Source organism: Chrysochloris asiatica, unplaced genomic scaffold (assembly GCF_000296735.1).
Source record: "Chrysochloris asiatica unplaced genomic scaffold, ChrAsi1.0 scaffold00197, whole genome shotgun sequence".
In the NCBI taxonomy this organism is placed as follows: Eukaryota; Metazoa; Chordata; class Mammalia; order Afrosoricida; family Chrysochloridae; genus Chrysochloris; species Chrysochloris asiatica.
Genome location: NW_006408715.1, coordinates 782919 through 803561, shown reverse-complemented (window position 1 = coordinate 803561; position 20643 = coordinate 782919). Strand labels below are relative to the sequence as shown.

The following is a 20643-nucleotide window of genomic DNA, read 5'->3' as shown; positions in this document are numbered from 1 at the left end:
TGTGGTGAGGAGTTTTGTTTTCTTAACATTGAGATATAATCCATATCAAAGGCTGTGCTCTTTTGTCTTCGTCAGTAAATGTTTTAAGTCTTCTTCACTTTCAGCAAGCAAGGTTGTATCTTCTGCGTATCGCAGACTATTAATGAGTCTTCCTCCATTTCCGATGCTACATTTTTCTTCATATAACCCAGCTTCTCGGATTCTTTGCTCAGCATACAGGTAGAATAAGTATGGTGAAAGAATACAACCTTGTCGCACACCTTTCTTAATTTTTTAAACCATTCAGTGTTCCCATGTTCTGTTCGAACAACTGCCTCTTGGTCCATGTACAGATGCCTTATGAGCACAAGTAAGTGTTCCGGAATAGTCATACTTCATAATGTTGTCCATATCTTGTCATGATCCACACAATCGAAAGCCTTCACGTAGTCAAAAAAACACAGGTAAATGTATTTCTGATATTCTCTGCTTTCCGCCAAGATCTCGGACAAATTCCATCGCACATCAGCAATGATATCCCTCACTCCATGGCCTTTTCTGAATATGGCTTGAGCCTCTGGAAATTATCAGTCAGTGTATGCTCGCAGTCGTTTCTGTATTACCTTTAGTAAAACTTTACTTGCATGGGATACAAAGAGATTGATGATTTCCGCATTCTGTTGGGTCACCTCTCTTTGGAATGGGTATAAATACGGATCTCTTCCAATCATTTGGCCAGATAGTTGTCTTCCAAATTTCTTGGTAGAGATGAGTGAGTACCTCCTGTGCTGCCTGACTTTCTTCAAAGATTTCAATTTTTATTCCATCAATTCCTGGTGCCTTGTTCTTTGCCAATTCCTTCAATATACCTTGGACTTCCTCCTTCAGTATTAATGGCTCTTGATTATATGCTACCTCTTGAAGCAGTTGAACATTAACCATTTCCTTTTGGTACAGTGACTCTGTGTATTCCTTCCATCTTCTCTTGATGCTTTCTGCATCATTCAATAATTTACCCAAAGGATTTTCAATAATGAAAGTCGAGACTTGAATTTTTTGTTCAGTTCCCCCAGCTTGAGAAATGCTGAGTGTGTTCTTCCTTTTTGGTTTTCTGATTGATGTTGTTGTTGTTGTTAAGTACCATGGAATTGGTTCCAATTCATAATGATCCTGTACAGGATTTCTTTATGGGAGCAGAAAGCCTCATCTTTTTCCTGTAGAATGGCTGGTAGTTTTGAATTTCTGACCTTGAGATTAGCAGCCGTATTCGTAACCACTATGCTACCAGAGCGCCTTTTTCTGATTGATAGTGCTCATTTATTGAGTGATTATTATATGCCAAGCACTGTGTCAATCACATAACAAATATTACCCATTTAATCCCTACTCAGAAACACTATGCAGGGTTGCTATGAGTCCATGGCATATAACAACAGCAACAACAAGTGAGGTAAATGTAATTATTTCAACTTTATAGATGGGATGGGAAAACTAAGGCTCAGGAGTTATTACCCTCTTGCTAAGATCCTATTGCAGTTATCAGCAGAATCAGGAGTTGAACCCAGATCTGGGCTCTTAAAGCACCACACTAATGGAAAGAACCCTCTGGCATCATTGATGGTCTTTCTTTGGATGTTTTTCTGGGGGTCCAAGGGTTACCAATAGACCCTGACTTTGTGCGGCCTGCAGTGGCTGCTCAGTGGTGCTCAGGAGGAGGTGAGCCAACTTTAGCCACAGTGTAGTGCACACTTTAAGCCCCAGGCATTAGGTTGGCCTTGCCCATCTCTGCCCTTCCTGATGAGAAGCCCACCAAGTCAGGGATTCCTGTAACGCTGCAGAGGCCTGTGGGGTGGTGGCATTTGCTTGGAGCACAGTGTCTCAATATATGATTCTGGTCCACTGCCTCTGCATTCTCAGCTTTGAAATGGGCATACTTAATTTTTGGGCATCTGTTAATGAAAATCTGGCAAAGGAGGGACCAGCAAATGCAACGATGTGGAGTGAAGAATGCCAATCATTCCTCTGCAGCTTTTTTTTTGGAAGGGGGGGGGGAGGCTCTTCAAACCAAAATACCCAAACCCATCGCTGTGGAATCAATTTCTGACTCCTTCCTGTTCCACAGGAGAAAGATGAGGCTTTCTGCTCCTGTAAAGATTTACAGCCTTGGAAATCCTGTACAGGGTTGCTATGAGTCGGAACCGGCTCCACGGCACATAACAACAACAACAATGACTGAGTAATTATAGAGTAGAACTGCTCCATAGGGTTTTCTCGGCTGTAATCTTTATGGCAGCAGTTTGCCAGGCTTTTTTTCCTTGGCACCACTGGGTGCATTCCAACAGCCCATCTTTCCATTAGTAGCTAAGGATAGACTGTGCCCACTAGGGACTTTGCTGTTGTTGTTAAGTACCGTATATGGTTCCGACCCATAGAAACCCTGTATAGGGTTTCTGAGGAGCATCTGGTGAGCTTGAACCACCGACCTTGCAGATCAAATTGACTTTGCAATCCAGCGCATTAACCCACAGTAACATACCAGGGACTTTAGCTGGTATAAACTAGGTCTCAGTTTTCTCACCCATAAAATGAAGAATTTGGACTCAGTCTCTAAACTCCCTCCTAACCCTGAGACTTGGCAAGCTCAGAGTTTGGAGCTCCTTGGAGCAGCTGCTGCTCAGTGACCTCTAATCGACCTTGGCTCATTCTAAATACTCAGTAAGCACTTAGTGAATGGAATCCAGGAGATTAGAAGTTTCTCAGAAGAGCAGAATAATTTCCCAGTGGGGTTCACTGCACACCCTGAAGTTACCAGTGCCCCATGTCCCTGGGATCTCAGAAAAATACCCACTGAGTGAGGGCACTCAGCACCTTGTCTTAGAGGTGGGTGAACATGAGTTTGGGCGTAAAGTCAGAGAAAGACAGAATCTAGCTACATGGAACACTGTTGACCCAGGATTGCTCCCTGTGACATGTGAGACCCCAGCACAGCACCCCACACTGTCCACCTGCTGTGTAGCTTAGAGAACACCGTCAGGTCACTCTTCAGCCAGCTCACCTACTGCCAACTCTTAAGGAGGCCCCAGGGAGTCTGAGCAAATCCTACCTCTTCAAGGAGAGAGGTGCCTGGACTCTGTCTCAAGCCCCCAGGCACAGTGGGAAGGACTGGAGGGGGAGGAAGGAAGGGACAGGTTTGTCACTCCTCTTACTGTCCCTGTCCTCAGCCACTCCTCAGCTGCCCTCTCTGCTGCTGTGGGGACCCAGCTTTCTGCAGCTGAACCCTCCTCATCTCTCACACATAATCTTACATCGTCTCTCATACACTCCATATCTCTGGTTTACTTTCAGTAGTTTGCTTCTCTCACAGACATAATTTCTCATACACTGTCTTACACTTAGCATATCTCTATTTGCTCTCATATACTGTCTCCCTCTCTCTCCACCTCTTCAGTCTTTCACACATTCCTACACACACATACACATAGACACATTCACCCCCCTACCTCCCCGTGACTTTGCCTCTCCCCAGGCTTTCCTTGACACTTAATTGGAAACAACAGTAAGTTGGTTTTGCCTGACCAGTGTGGACAAGGACGTGTGGAGCAGCAGCCAGGGTGGCAACAGCAGAAACAGACTGGGGCCAGGGGCAGCTACAACAGCCGAGGACCCCAGCGTTCAGCTATTCCAGGGAGCAGGTAATGCCCCTTCAGGCCTCCAGCTTTCTGCCCTGTCCCTTCCCTCTATAACTGATCCATTTATCTGCCTTCAGACCTATCCTTAAAGGAAGACAGGGACTCCTGACTAAGGTAACAAATAGGCACAAAAGTTCAGTGAGTGGCAGACCCTCCTTTTCAGAGAACTGTGATTGGTGTTTGGGATGACAGGGACCTGGGAGCCCTGGGTGGCTGGTTGAGGGACAGGACACAGCCTAGAAAGGCAGGTAAGAGCCTGGTCACAAGGGTTGTTTGAAGTGTGTGCTTCAGGCAATAGAAGTCACTGAGATTTTTCAGCAGGAGACTAACCTAATCAAAGCTATGCTTTTAAAAAATCAAGAAGAATCAAGCAGTCATAGTCTTCTCTCAATCTGAAGAAAAAATAAGGTTATACAAAGACTTTTTTGCTCGATTTGAAGTTCTACTTCTGTAACATTTCCTTAAGCCTTTGGTGTCTGGTGGCAAGTGTCAGCATTCAGTACATTATTAAATGTAATAGAAATATTCAGAAATAAAGCCTATTTAAATAAATGAGGTCCATCAATTTATATATAGCTAAAATGATAGTATTTTCTGCTAGTAAAAGTCTTTCTAACTCATATAGACAGTATTTTCTTATGCTTCCCAAAGAACACCATGACTCCCAGAAGCCTACCGTGAAAACATGTTTGAAATGTTTTTCAATGTTTTAAAATGAAATGTTTTTAAACCAAACTCTGCTGCTACACAGAGAATGGCGATGGGTGGGTGAGGCAGCCAGAGGTAGTGGTAGCAGTAGGTGGCTGTAGCCACCATCAGAGCCAAAGGCAATGAGAGCTGAACCAAGGTGGTAGTGAGGGATGGGAAAAAGAAGAGAGAGCAAGAAATATTTAGGAGGCAAATTAAAGAAATTAGTGTCTGATTGGACATGAATGGCAAGAGAAAAGTCTTCAGGAGTGGCCAAATGTTTCTTGTCTGTTTGGCTGGGTAACTATGGGTGATATCAATCAAAACAGAGAAGAACAGGGTTGGCATGTTGGATGAAGAAGGAACGTGGGCTGCTTAAACTATAGAAGGTTGCAAGATTCCCAGATAGAGAGCTCCGAAGGAAGTTAGAAAGGATAAATACAGGCTGTGTGACGTGGTGCCTTAAGGGCATGAGGTAGTCAGGAAGAGTAGGAAGAAAGAGGAGAGAAGAAAGACAAGAGGAATCCTGGGGGAAATTAACATTATGAGTAAGCTAGGTAAGAGGAGAGCCCTGATGTAGTGTAGTAGCATAAGCACTGTACTGGTACCACAAGGTCAGCAGTTCAAACCTACCAGTAACTCTTGGAAACCCTACTCAGGGTCACTATGAGTTGGAATGGACTCAACGGCACACAACAACAACAGGTAAGAGGAACCTGGAAAGCGTATGGAGATAGGAAAGAAACACACACAAAAACTTGTCACCAAGTCAAATCTGACTCATAGCAACCTCATGTGTTACAGAGGAGAACTGTTCCATAGAGTTTTCTTGGCTGTAATCTTTAGGGAAATAGATTTGCAGTCCTTTCTTCTGCAGAGCTTCTGGGTGGGTTTGAACTGCCAACCTTTAGGCTAGTTGTTGTTAAATGCTGTCAAGTTCATTTTGACTCATAGCTGCCCTGTATAGGGTTTCCAAGGAGCAGATGGTGAGTTTGAGCCACCGACCTTGTAGTTCAAATCAACCTTGCAGTCCAGTGCTTATCCTGCAGTGCCATATCAGGTTAGTAGTCAAGTGCAAACTGCTTGTGTCAGCTAGGTGCCTAAGATATTGAGGATTAGAGGGAAAAATCAAGAGAGTGCTGTGCTGCAAGAGCAAACAGTAACGTTTCAGTTCAGAAGGAGCAGTCCTCACAGCTGAGGTCCCAGAGAAATAAACCAGACTACAGCTTCACGGTGCTGTTGGTTTTATTGATTTTAGTCATTCATAAAGAAAACAAGAGGACTCTGAAGACAAGGGGTGTGTAGCATAAATGAAAGAATCAGGGCATTATACTAGCATAATGTAGTAGTCGGAAGCATGGTGGCTCCATATGCCAAGCACCGGACTGTGAACCACGAGGTTGGAGGTTCGAGTCTACCAGCCGCTCTGTGGGAGATAGATAAGACTTCCTGCTCCTGCAAAGACTTACAGCCTCTATACAGGGTCGCTGTGAGAGGCAGAGAGTGATGGGGACTGTGACAAACCACAGAGCATGTGCCACCTGAGAAAGACAGCTCTCAGTCAGCTCTAGTGAATTGTTGTCAAAGGGAATGTGGGTTGTTGTTGCTAGGTGCCATTGAGTCGGTACTGACTCCTAGCGATCCTGTGCACAACAGAATAAAACACTGCCTGGTCCTGGGCCAGCCTCACAATTGTTGCTACATTTGAGCCATCAAAACATCAAGAAAAGCCAGAGATATGGATTTTTCTATAAAATTGACCAGTTTTTTATGCAATCCAATACCTTCCAAACCTTTTATACTCTGTGAAGGTAGAATTAAATATATCTTCAAGCTACCAGTTTAGAATCTCTGCCTTAGTCAATGTCCTTCATGTGATGGGGGCTAATGCAGTTACCACGGGTTAAATAACTGGGCAAGGAGGAATAAAGGGAAAAGAGTATTAACCGCTCTTTCAAGAAGATGCCGGGACTAGGGGGACAGGAAGGAAGGGAGAAGGTGAGCAGGAGAACTTGGGAGCAGACAGGGTTGGGGAGGGTGTTTGGGAAATAGGAGAGCTGTTTGCAGGCTGAGAGAAAGAGAGGAGTTGAAGACACAGGTGAGGAGAAGCAAAAGGGGATGGATGAGTCCAGGAATTAAACTGGAGGAAGGATTCCTTTTGTACCAAGACAGACTGTAACAGGGGTAAGGATACAGAAGACTAGAAGGAAAGAGGTGGGAAGTTGGTGGATTTCATGCCTGGTGGCCTTTATTTTCTTGAGGAAGTGGAATAGGGGGTGGATCAAGAGGCTTTAAGAGAGAGCAGTAGAAGTTAGGAATGGCATTGAAGGACATGGGAAAGGGCTCCGACATGGGTGAGTAGAAGGCTACGGCACTTCTGAGATCTTCTGGAGGTAGGAAACCTCCTCTTGCACAGTTGAGTGGTTTTCTCCAGCGGAGCTCATGAACCCAGATGTTGAGGTTGGCCATGATGGGGACTAAGCACTTGTTACCTTCAGGTAGTTTTTTTCTTTTTTGACCTGATTTATTCCTCCCAGCTATCCTGTTCACTCAGACTGAGTTCACTCCTGAGCAAGTGACAACTCTGAGACTCACACCCATGTCCAGCAGGATAGAAAGCCCACTGGGCACCCTACTTCCACCATACCTTATGCCATACTGCCTCTCACTGCCAAAGACATCCTGCAGAGATAAAGACTAGGTCATGCATTCTTGTTTGGCCTTTGGCTTAAGTAATAAGACGGTGTGATGAAGGAGTGGTTGAAATGACCGCTGGGAGTCCATGGAGAAAGTAGTGAGGGAAGAAAGGGCTGACAAATTGAAGGGATACAGAGGCTAGGAGGAAGGGGAAGACTTGATGAAGTCCAGGAAATGGTCAATGAGTATGTGAACCAGGACAGGGGCAATGGGGTTAGTGAGAAGGGAAAGTCTTCTTGAGAATTTTCAATATGGGGTAGAGGTGAAGAAAAGGGAAGAATTGAGGATGACTCCAGAGTATCTAGTCCATGCAGCTGGGTGGACAGTTATGCCTTTAGCCCAGATCTGACCCTGCTTGCTTCTTCCAATCCATGCCATGCTGTGCTCTCCCTTGCCACATGTGTAACCACACTAACCAGAACATTCCATTTCAGGGTCTTTGGAACATTTGGAGGACTATCCTTTCTCATCTTTCATGTCACAAGTGAGGTGTCCCCTCCTCAGAAAGACTTTTTTTTTGTCAGGTTCTCTAGTGTAACTAAGGAGCTCTGGTAACATAGTGGTTATGAATCTGGCTGCTAACCTCAAGGTGAGCAATTTGAAACTACCAGCTGTTCTGCAGGAGAAAGATGAGGCTTTCTGTTCCCATAAAAATTTGTAACCTCGGAAACCCTGTGGTTACAGCTAGTGTAACTACCCTGTCATTTTATTTTCTTCCGAACATGTATCACTATCAGAAATAATTATTTATGTGTTTGTTATTGTTAGGTACCATTGAGTTGGTTCTGACCCATAGCGACCCTGTAAAGGTTTCCAAGGAGTGACTGGTGAGCTTGAACCACCTACCTTGCGATTCAAACTAACTTTGCAGTCCAATGCATTAACCCACAGCGCCACACATTTATGCATTTACTTACTTGTTCATTATATGTGTCTCTCACTAGACAATATAAGAGAACACGGGCAGGTAATTTTTCCAATGTTTTATTTTCCAACACCTAGAACAATACATGGTTCATAAGAGATTTAAGACCAGATGAATTCTCAGTCCTTTTACTCAATTTAGACTCCTTGTATGGTGCTGTAGGATCAGCACTGGACTATGAACCACAAGGTTGGTAGTTTACACCCACGAACAACTCCTTGGAAATCCAGTATAGGGTCACTATAAGTCGTGACTATGAGATGGCACTTAACAACAGCTTAACAAAAGAGCAATGCCTGGTACGTGGTACGTGTTTATAAAACATTCAGTGGAAGAAAGAATGAGTGCATGAATGGATGATGGGAACTGCATGTTGGGGAAGAGTATGAATTTGGTGTTAGAATGCTGAATTTTGAAGCAGCCTGGGAGATACCCAGGAGGTAACATCCAGTGGGTTGTTGGAAGGCAATCTGGCGTTCAGGGCACAGGTTGTCAGCCTGCCCTTGCTCACTCTCCTGCTTGTGAGGAAAGTGGACTCACATGGCATATAGTGCTTGTGCATCCTTTTGCATAGCTGACTGCCCATTGAAGGCCAACACTGGGAGCTGACTGGTCTGGGGCCTGTATGAAAAAGGAGCTCTAGAGGTGCAGTGGTTAAGCACTTTCCATGTCTCAAGAAAAATATGTAGTAGTCAGTTTCCATAAAGATTATAGCCTTGGAAACCCTATGGGCTCCTTTATGAGTCAGAATTGACTTGGTGGCGAAAGCTTTGATGTGAGGCTGAAGCTAGGTCTGAATCTTTCTCATTTCACTTTTCTATTTTGTAACCTAGGCTTGATGCTTCCTGGGAGTCTGAATTCAGACTAAATTCTTCCATCTTTCTATATCAAAGATGATCTCTCTCACTTCCAACCCATAGTAATATGAATCCAGCCTCACACAGAAGCTGGGCTTAGTTCTACTGAATTAGGAAATACTTCTACCTTGTGCTTGGTTCCTGCTCTATTTCTATTGGTTTTATTGCCCTCCCACCTACTGAAGGACAGTTATGAGACCCTAGTGTCCTCCATTTGCAGGGTCTCCAGCTGCTGGGCAGCTCCAGAGCATCCTGGGGGAGGAAGATGAGGCTCCCAACCCCTCCCTCTTCACAGAGATGGACACTCTGCAGCACGATGGAGACCAGATGGAATGGAAGGAGTCAGCCAGGTGAGGTGGGGTCCAGGAGGGAGGTGGGGGATGGGACTACCCACTATAATCTCCCGGGGCCCAGGCAAAGCAAATCCTCCTGGTGGGAAGGGCCACCAACCAGTGGCACTTTACTCCCTGAGTTCTGCTAGGGAGCTTTGTGGTCCCCAAAGACCCTCCTATCTGCCTTCTTTGGTGTCTCAAACTGTGTTGGGCATGAAAGAGGAAACAAAAAGTTATGGCTTTGTCTTTATCCTCAAATAAATTAAAATCCAAGTGGGAAGGTAGAATGGTCACTCCCGAGATTATCAGAGAATAACACAAGGGCATATATTTATTCTTCAATGTCAAATGGTTCAAACTAAATGCTACTGGAGAAAGGAAGGAGCCAAGTGGGCTGGGGGATACGCGGAGTCTTCTTGGAGGGCAGCGAATATATGCTAGACATGTTGAGTCTGAGTGGCAGTGAAAATCCAGGTGAAGAGGTCTAGTGGGCCACTGAAAAAAGGACTTGGCAGAGTTTGAGGCTGGTGTACAGGAGGCATGGCGGGAAGTGTTGGAAGCAGAAAGACCTCTGTATTTGGGACAGTAGAAGGGAGAATGGAACCAGGATGGTGAAGACCTGGGAGTCAAGGGAGGGTCAAGGGGAGGAGTGGAGTTGGCCATATCCCCAGTGCCTGGGGCAGAGTGGTCTCTGACCTGAACTGGATTGGACTGGATGGGCCAGCAATTCCTAATGTTGTGAAAAGTTCAAGTGGAGCTAGCAGAAGGGGCTTATTGCATGAACCCTGCACTCCTATTGTTGTTGTTGTTAAGTGCCGTCGAGTCAATTCTGACCCATAGCGACCCTGTATAGCATTTCCAAGGAGCAGCTGGTGAGCTTGAACCGCCAATCTTACAGTTCAAATGGCTTTGCAGTCTGGCACATTAACCCACAGTGCCACATCAGCACTCCCATTAGATAGCTGTTATTGTTGTTAAGTGCCATCAAGTTGGTTCCAACTCATAGCAACTCTGTATAGGGTTTCCAAGGAACAGCTGGTGAGTTTGAACTACCAACCTTGTGGTTCAAACCAACCTTGCAGTCCAGTGCTTTTCCTATAACACTCCACCAGGACTCCTATTAGAGAGGTAACAGGTTTCAATTCAGATTCAGGAATGTTCAAGATGATATAGTTTTTCCATTAGGACCACCTTTTCTTAGGCATGCTTACAGGCAAACCTCTCTTGAGTCCTTGGCATCTTGGCTTGACCCTGCCCTACTTGAACAAACATAGCAAAGCTCTTTTAGCTTTGCTGATAAGTGCTCTGGCAGCAAAGTGGCTTATGAGCTGGGCTGCTAGTCACAAGGGCAGCAGTTCAAATCTATTAGCCGCTCTGTGGGAGAAAGATGAGATTTTCTGGTACAGTAAAGATTGACAGCCTTGGAAACCCTATACAAGGTCACTATGAGTCAGAACTGACTCAGCAACACTCCGTAGCAACAGATAAGTACCCCAAAACACCCCACTCTGCCAGTAAGCCTTGTCCTGAAAGCACTCAGCTCTCCCCACTGTGGGTCAGCACACACCTAACCATCTCATGGTTCTGCTGCCTGCAATGCCACTGTTTCTCTGCCACTAATTATAACCATCTCTCTAGTGTTACAATTCTGTCTTCTGGGCCTAGGCGGTTCCCAGCATAGGGACCCTGGGCCCACAGAATGTGCTTACTTCCTACCTCTGCTTCTTGGTGATAGTGAGGTCCTCCTTTATGCTTATTTAAAGCCTAGCAGGATGGCAAAACTGATCAGTCCCCTCATTAGGGCTCCATACACCTTATTTGCATGGACCCACCTCCACCAAGGTGTCATCACCTTATTTACATTTTTAGCAAGTTCCCCAATCCTTTTGGCTGTTTACAAGCACCTCATTTGCATAGCCCCACCCAGTTGTTTGACGGGTCATTTAATGTGACAAGGACCAAATTAAGTAATTCACACATTAATTTTATTAAATTAAGATTTGTTCCTAATGAGAGAAGTAAAATACTAAGAAATAAGATTTTATCAGATAGGTTTGGACTACAAATCACTGTAATATCTAAGAGTTTTTGTTCCCCCCAAAATTAAGTCTCACTCCTTTGAGGGTGAAATTATCTTCACTTGAAGAATACATGGGACAGACTTCCAGCTGTGCCTAGAACCAGTTCTACCTGGAGGTCACTGGGACTTCTGGAACCTGCTGCTGCTGCATGTTTTCAGGGCTGTAAATCTTTACTGGCGCAGAGATCCTCATCTTTCTCCCTCAGAGTGACTGGTGGACTCGAACTGCTGACCTTGCAATTAGCATTCCAAGCCTGATAGCTGGCCCCAATCACAGCCTGTACCCATTTCTGTCATCCAGGAGGGGAAAAGCTACACAGAGTAGAAAGAAGCAGATTTTGACATCTTCAACTTTTCCCCTCTCAACTGGGCAGTAGTTTTTGAAGACAGCAGCTGGGTAGACTAGCAAATCTCTGCAGGTTTTAGGGAAGGAAATAATTCCCAGTCCCACATCCTGAGCTTTACTAGCCCAGCCCCTGTCTGGACACTGTTGAGCCTCTTCCTATTACTTCATTTATTGAATCCTTAATGTTGTTAGCTACTGTCTAGTTGACCCTTCCTCATGGTGACCCCATGCACAACAATACTAAAGGCTGCCTCATTGTGCATTATCCCCATGATCAGTTGTGGATCTGATCACTGTAATGTATAGGTATTTCAGTGACTAATTTTCTAAAGTAGATCCCCAGACCTTTCTTCCTTGTTTTAATTTAGAAGCTCCACTGAAGCTTTGTTTGGTCTTATAGCAACACATAAGACTCCACTGACAGACAGATGGTGATGGCAGAGGAAGAGTACTGGTTAGGAATCAAACCTAGGTCTCTTACATAGAAGGCAAAAACTCCACCACTGGGCTACCACACACCCTGGTTGTTGTTAGGTACTGTTGAGTTGGTACTGACTCATAGCAACCTTATGCACAACAGAACGAAACACTGCCCAGTCCTGCACCAACCTCACAATCATTGCTAGATTTGAGCCCATTGCTGTTGCCACTGTGCCAATGCATCTCATTGGGGGTCTTCTTCCTTTTCTCCAACTGTCCACTTTACCAAGTATGATGCCCTTTTACAGAGACTGGTCCCTCCTGATAATATGTTCAAAGTATTAGAGATGAAATCTGGCCATCCTGGTTTCCAAGGAGTACTCTGGCTGTACTGTCTTCCAACACAGATCTGTTTGTTCTTTTGGTGGTCCATAGTACTTTTAATATTCTTCTCCAACACCATAACTCAAATGCATCAATTCTTCTACAGTCTTCTTGAGCCTTTACTATTGAACCCTTGTTGTTGTTAAGTGTTGTTGAAATCAGTTCCGATTCAGAGAGACCCTGTATAGGGTTTCTGAGGAGCAGTTGGTAAGGTTGAACTGCTGACTTTGCGGTTCAAACTGACCTTTTTCATCCTGCAGTGCTACTCCAGGACTCTTTGTTGTTGTTGTTATGTGCCGTGAAGTCGGTTCAGACCCATAGCGACCCTGTACAGGGTTTCTGAGGTTGCAAATCTTTATGGGAACAGAAAGCCTCATCTTTCTCCCGCGCAACAGCTGGTAGTTTCGAACTGCTGATCTTGTGGTTCGCAGCCTGATTCATAACCAGTACGCTACCAGAGCTCCTTCCAGGACTCCTTACTATGTGTGAAATGATCCACAGGGTCCTCTCATTCAAGCTGGACTATGACCCCTGGGAGGAGGGGAACTACTATTAGCTCTGTTTCATAGATGAGGATCCTGAGGTTTAGAGAGGTAAGTAATTTACCAAGGGTCAAACTCCCTAACCTGAGGGTTTAAGCATTTTGCATTAATTCCTCCATTTCCTCACCTCTCCCCCTCCTCTAATTTCCAGGGTTCTGTTTTGACTTTCACAGGGAGATGTAAATCTGGAGGCAATTTTAATTGTATTGGGGTAGGGACAGTCACAAAGCCCAGGGCATCTATCCAGGGCTGACTGAGGGGAAGGAGACACTACAAGAGATCAGAGCTGAACTTGAGCTGTTATGGCTGAATCCCTCAGAGGGTCTGAAGCCATAGCCTACCCTAGGCAAGGGCCTCTCCAAGACCCAGGAGGGAGAGGGTGCCTTCTCCCCACTCTCGGCCATTGCCAGAACTAAGCCTTCCGTGAATATCTATCACAAGCCTTTTATTCACACCTACGGAGCTCCTGCTGAGAAGGCCTCAGATCTCCTAGAGACTTGGTTGTCGATCTGTCTTTATAATGAGGTACACTCTGTTCTCTCTGGGTGTGGATCTTCCCAGTCCTTGGCACTACAGAGCCCTGCAATGAAAGTGAGGGATGGTGGTGGTGGTGTGCCATAGAGTCGATTCCTACTCACAGTGACCCTGTATAGGGTTTCCGAGGCTGTAAATCTTTATAGGAGGAGAAAGTCTCATCTTTCTTCCACGGAACCACTGGTAATTTTGAGTTACTGACCTTGAGGTTCGCCGTCTGACTTATAACAACGACACTACCAGAGCTCCTTGTATAAAGTGACATTACTCCTGAAATATAAAGGTCCTTGGTAGTCACTGTCTGCCAGGTGGTGAGTTTCCCTACAAGGCAGGTGTTTTGAGAACAGCATCTGAGGAGACCCTGGAAGAGTCTCAGTAGGACCTGGTCAAACCAAAAAAGGAAGGAAAGTAGTGTTTAGATATTAAAAGGATTGAGCTCAGTTCCAGGCAGATCTCAGGGAGGAGCAACTTGAGGATGAATTCAGGAAGCAGAGGGCTCTGAGGAGCTGAGGGCATCCCCTCAGCTTGAACCCCCTTTACTTTTGCCACAACTTCCTTTGATCTTCTCTCCAGATACCTCCATCCAATTTTCTGTTAGTGGCATGTCTCTAATGAGGTGAAAAGAAGTCTACCATGGCCTGGACCATTTTTTCTGGTTCCAATTCCAGGCAAACTGCAACAATAGAGATGTTTGGGACCAGACCTGCTTGGAGTGTCACCCCCATAAAGGAATGGGAAGCATTTCCCTCCATCTGTGGGGGTTCCCCATGAAAGCCAGAGGTCTCTGAAGCTTCCAGAATCTAAGAATCAGAAAATCCTAGTGGGTTTTGGACCTCCTTAGAATTGTTGTTAGGTTTCATAGAGTGAGTTCTGACTCATAGCAAACTTATGTATAACAGAACGCAACATAGCCTGGTTCTACGCCACTTCTCAGAATAGCAGGAATGAGAGGGTGGTGGGGAGATAACCCCTAAACAGACACTTGGTCCTGAGAAGGTTTATAGGTACAATTATAATCACATCAAAGTGAATTGGGGGAGGTAGTCCTTTAATAAAAGTATTTAATTTTACGCAGGGAGTGTTTGCTTTATTGAATTAAGAGATTAACAGAGTGAAAATCTTAATTCCGAAAGGAATTTTCCCTGGCGGTGCTTTGTCAGTACTTTGTTGGGGGTTATTAGCTTGGAGGGTGTTTGGAGCCCTTGGAGGAGGAGTCCCTCCTGGACAGATTTAAGTGGCTTTTTGAGCTATGCTGAGCCTTGTTCCTGTGTACATAAAGGCAACTGTGTGAACGTCATTTCTAATGTGATCGATGTGGTGGGTCAGACTGTTCATAACAAACAGATTTTTATTAACTCTGTCTTTTTAGTATTTCCTAAGGGAAATGCAGCTGGCTGTTTGCTGATAATGATCTTGCCTGGAGGGAGGATTGGATCAAATGGAGTGGGAGTGACACCCTCTCAGAGCAAGCAATTTACCCAGAATCCCATTCTGTCTCAAGCCTGTGTCCACCTGACTGCAGGGGAAGGGGCGGAAGGAAGAGAGACCTGGGCTGGAGTACACCTAAATGTGGAGGGTCCTTTAGGGGTACTCAAAAATAACTAGAGCTTAACGCCTTCCAAAATCTCTGAAAGCACAGCCAACTCCAAATTCAGGCTGCCTCTGATCTCAATTCAGAGCAGACCAAGAGCATGAACCTGTCCGAAGTTCTTAGGAATGCTCTGGGAACATTCCTACACCGACCAGGAAAGGGCAAAAGAAGTGGGGCAGCTTAGTTGAATTAAACCAGACCAGTACATTTGCAAAAGCCCTGAATGGTTCTATGCACACAGCTCAAGCCCTGCACCACCAGTGCTCTGGGCTCACAATCTGTCTGAAACCAACTTTCTTAGGATCAGAACTGCCCACTCTGTATAAAGCCGAGTAAGAAGCTGAGAGCTCCCAGCATAGAAGTCATCCACTTCAATCATTCATTTAACTGCCATCTACCTGCCCTGAACTAGAGGCTGGAGATGCAAAAGTGAGCATGGCCAGTGCCATCCCTGTCTCCTCAGGCTCTCGGCCAAACAGGGTAGATAGGCTCATAGCAAGGCATATCCTGAAACAGTGCTACAAAAGTGCAGTGAAGGGTAGCTGACCCAGGTGGGCAGATAGGAGGGGCCAAGGAAAGCTTCCAAGAGGAAGAGGGGTTCAAATGAGACTTGAAGAATGAGTTGGAGCTAGCCAGGAGACTAAGGATGGAGGAAGAGGCCCTTGAACAGGGAGAACATAGAGGAAGTAACAATCCAGAACTGCGGAGGGCAGGGGCCTTGTGCAGGCCCTGCTGTGAAGTATGAACACAATGCTGTGAGCTTTGAAGGACCACTGAAGGGCATTAGGTGGACAATGGGCAGAACACTCATGTGTATGTTTTAGATTGACCACTAGAGAATGGGTAAAGGGAGGCAAAACTCAATCAGCTAGGAGGCTGGTGAAGAGAGCCTGGGTAAAGATACTGGACAGAAAGGAGGGTGCAGGTGAAACTTAATAGAACTTGATGACAGATGGCATGTCGGAGAGCAAGATAGTCAAGGAGATGCCCAGATTTTCAGCTTGGGCATGTGGGTAATTCATGGTAGCAATTTAGAAAACACAAGCACATAGTAGGATTTGATTTTATTGGCTATTTTTGTTTTCTTTGGTTTTAGGGGAGGTTGATAGTGAGTCCCATTTTTGGCATTTATGTTAGAAGAAACTCCAAGTGGAGATGTCCACTGGGTCATCGTATAGGTATAGAAGTCTGGAGTTCAGAAGAGAAACTAGGTCAGCAACATTGATTTGTGCGTCATCAGCATCTGGAAGGAAAGCAAACACTTAGAAAAGAGTAAGGTTCCCCTAAAGTCCTGTAAGTGAGAAGAGAGCCCAGAACAAAGCCTCCAGGAACACCAACTCCTGGGCAGAGAAAGAGGTGCCCACAGGAAGACTGAGAAGGAACAACCAGAGATATAGGAAGGGAAATGAGAAGAATGTGAAACCCCTGGAAACCAAGAGAAGATGTTCAAGATGGAGTGAGTGGCCCACAAGGTCAAATGCATGGAGAGGTCATTGGGGGAGCGGAGGCAGTGAGTCAGAAGGAAGAAAGTGGGTTCAGTATGTGTGGACTGTTCTTCCAAGTTGTTGGTCAGTGAAGGAGATGAGTTCGAGAATATTCTCAATGGGACATGGATAAGGCCAAGGGAGATTTTGGGTTTTTGAGGATGGGGAAGACCCAAGCATACTGAATGCTAATAGGAAGAGTCAGAAGTGAGAGGTTTAACAGTACAGGGATCTGATAGGGGCTGTGGCATGGAGAAGAGCCCTGACCACAGGCAGAGGGGCTCCGAGGTGGGGAGGCTGACACTTCTCCCCCTGTGACTAGGCTAAAGAAACAAAGGGTCTGTGGTTGCAGCAGGTTTTGAGATGCCAAGCAGGGAGTTGAAAGAGCTCTGGGCTGATGACTTCCAGTCTGGTCTCTGATTCGAGGATCTGGTGGGGAGTGGCAGAAGTGAATGGAGAAGCTGGCACTGCTGGACAGTCCTAAGGGACTGAAGCAGGTGGTTCTGGTTGATTGAGGTGGAACCAGGCATGAAGGCTTGTGCTCAGATGAAGGTTTGTAAAGTTGTTTAACTTTGACCTTCTGCTTATCTCTGGATCTGAAAGACTGTACTATTTGTCACTATCAAGCTAATTTCACATCTGGTACCTAATTTGGTTCTCTTCTCTCTCTCCATTAGTCAAATAAACACTGATACCTGAGGCTTAAACAAATCAGAACCTGGATCAAGTTCCAGGTAAAACAGCCAAGATTGTCTGAGGCCTCAGAGGCCCTGGGCTCCAAGCCAGCACTTTCACCCATTGTTGTTGTTGTTGTTAAGTGCCATCGAGTCGGGTCCGACCCATAGCGACCCTGTACAGGGTTTCCGAGGGTGTAAATCTTTACGGGAGTAGAAAGCCTCATCTTTCTCCCGCGGAACGACTGGTAGTTTCGAACCGCTGACCTTAAGGTTCGCAGCCCGATTCGTAACCACTACGCTACCAGAGCTATAGAATGGGGACTGAGGTTTCTCCCCTAGGTACTAGGTGGTCACTGACCACATGGCCCCAGGTCAGGCTGCATGAGAGAAGTGGGGGACAAGGCAGGACCCCTTCAAGGCTCCTGCACACCGATGGGAACAGCCAAGGAGTTTCACAGAGTCATCACACTGGGACCCCAGATGGTAGGACTGGATTCTTTCTGCCAGTAAACAAGATAGGAGGGCAGGGAATGGAGGGGATATGACAGGGACTAGAGTACTAGGGTGTGACTGGCTCCTCAGAACCCTGCAAGTGATCACCAAGAGGCAAGGAGTTCACCATCTAAGCACCCTACATGCCAAGGGACCCCAAGTGAGAAAGATATAGATATAGATATAAAGTCCTAATGTGGCGCTATAGATAAGCACTTGACCATAAGGACAGTTTGAACCTCAAGGTCGGCAGTTCAAACTCACCAGCCGCTCCTCAGAAACTCTATACAGAGACTTGACATCACTTAACAACAACACTGTAAATATAGTGTGTGTGTGTATCAAATGACGTATTGCATTAGGCAATCCTGTTGCAAAAAAAAACCCTTTAAAGTGTTAAAGATCAAAATGTCACTTTGAGGACTACGGTGTGCCTGACCCAAGCCCTGGTAGTTTCAATCACCTCATATGCTTGTGAATATAAGGCTACTGCACAATGAATACGGAAGACCTGTAGAAGAGTTGATGCATTTGAGTTATGGTGTTGGAGAAGGATATTGAAAGTTTTGTGGACTACCAGAAGAAGAAAGAATTCTTTCTTAGTACAGCCAGAATGCTCCTTGGAAGTCAGGATGCTAAGATTTCGTATCTCACATTCAGACATATGACCAGGAGGGATCAGTCCATGGAAGAGGGCATTGTACTTGAAAAAATGGAGAGTCCGTGAAAAAGAAGAGGACTCCCAACAAGATGGACTGATACAGTGGCAGCAACAGTGGGCTCAAACTTAACAGCATTTGTGAGGATGGTGTAGGATCAAACAGTGCTTCATTCTGGTGTACATAGTGTCATTATGAATTGGAAATGACTCAGTGGTACTAAATAATAACAACAGCATATAAGAGGGGACTTCAAAATGTTTGTGAAAAAAATCCTGTATCTTTTCATTCAATTTTTCTACAGACTGTTGAAGCCCACTCATATATATTTAAACTTTTTATTAGGGAAAACTTTATATTAAAAACTCTAATATTATGGCATCAATTTCGACTCATAGTAATCCTAGAGGACAGAGTAGAACTGTTCCCTAGGGTTCCTAAGGCCGTAAATCTTGAAGGAAGTAGACAGCCCCATCTTTCTCCCATGGAGTGGTTGGTGGATTTGAGCTGGTAACCTTTCAGTTCTCAGCTGAGTGCTCCTTGGAAGCCAGGATGGCCATACTTCGTCTTTCATACTTCGGACATGTTGTCAGGAGGGACCAGTCACTGGAGAAGGATATCATGTTTGGTAAAGTGGAGGGTTGGAGAAAAAGAAGACTCCCCCCCCAATGAGATGGATTATCACAGTTGCAGAAGCAATGGGTTCAGGTGTAGCAATGATTGTGAGGTTAGCCCAGGACTGGGCAGTGTTTCCTTCTGTTGTGAACAGGGTTGCTATGAATTGGACTCTATGGCACCTAACAAAAGCAACAACATCAGGTCTCAGAGTACAACTATGTATACTCCACGGGATTTTAAATGGCTGTGATCTTTTAGATGATGATCACCAGCCCTTTTTTCTGAGACATTTCTACATAGATTTGAACCTCCAATTTTTTGTTTAGCAGTCAAATGCATTAACCATTTGCACCACCCAAGGACTCTTTAGGTGAGTAAATGTAACTTATAAGAAACAAATTCACACAAATATAATTTCCAAAAACAAAAGTATAATTTTTAAAAACAAATGTTTAGAAGCTTCATAGGCTTGTTGCTGTTGTTAAGTGTCATCTGATTGATCCCGACTCACAGCGTCCCTGTATAACATTTCCAAGGAGTAGCTGGTGGGTTTGAACTGGCGGACCTTGTGCTTCGCAGTTCAGTGCTGATTCTACAGTGCCACACCAGGCTTGACATTAAAGGTTGCATTCTACAAACGATTACATTTTTTTAAAAAATCTCTAAAAGAAGAGTGTCCTAAGGGAAAATTTTTATAAATGGAATAACTAAAACACAGTTTAACGATAACATGCAAAATGCATATAGAAAGAAAAGACCTCTACCCTAATTACAATGTTTATGTATGTTCTCCAGATTTTACCTTTCTCCAGACTGCAAAACTGTTTGAACTGCAGGGTCGGTGGTTCAAGCTCACCAGCTGCTCCTCGGAAACCCTATATAGGGTCGCTATGTTGTTGTTGCTGTTAAGACTTGACAGCACTTAACAACAACAACAACCCCACAGGAGTGATACAAATGGTAGATGAGCTCAGCTACTAACCCGAAAACTAATAATTCCAGTCCACCCAGAGAAGCCTCCCAGAGGAAAATAAGACCTGGTCATCTAGTACTCCTGAAAAATCAGCCACGGACATCTGTGTGGAACACAGTTCTACTCGACACACATGAGGTCAACATGAGTCAGAGATGACTTTACAACAACTGACTTAACCACACATTGTTTTGTCTTCTCCATGCATCTGTTTCTTCCTCTTTAAAACGACAGAGGTCTGATTCTCAGCACTGGCCAATAAGAACCATTGATACAATTTATAACATCCCTTTGGTGACCTGTGGGACATAGAATGTTGTTGTTGTTGTTTTTAAGTGCCATTAAGTCAGTCCCGACTCATAACGACCCTGTATAGGGTTTCTAAGTAACAGATGGTGAGTTTGAATTGCCAACCTTGTGGTTCAAATTGACTTTGCGTCTCTGTACCCCACAGTACCACAAGACTCCAGGACGCATAATACCTACTTACATTTTCAGCCTCTGGGGTTTAGTGAGACATTACTATCAAACTTTTAACACATGCTGCCATCTAGTGTGCACCTTTATAACTACATGAATCTGAAGAAACAGTCCTCATTTTACCAACCCCCAACACCAAAAGACCTCTCAGGACATATGTGTCCCATGAATTGTGTCAAAATCCATATTACTTCAAA

At 45.0% G+C, this 20643-nt stretch overlaps 1 protein-coding gene across 1 annotated transcript in view; it reads left to right on the top strand.

The window, feature by feature from the left end:
* SLC4A5 (solute carrier family 4 (sodium bicarbonate cotransporter), member 5) overlaps window positions 1–20643 on the top strand; it is a 122710-nt gene that overhangs the window by 27977 nt on the left and 74090 nt on the right. The window contains exon 3 of the mRNA XM_006872407.1: window positions 9055–9184. Within this exon, the coding sequence (XP_006872469.1) occupies window positions 9055–9184 (130 nt within the window). The remainder of the gene's footprint in view (window positions 1–9054; window positions 9185–20643) is intronic.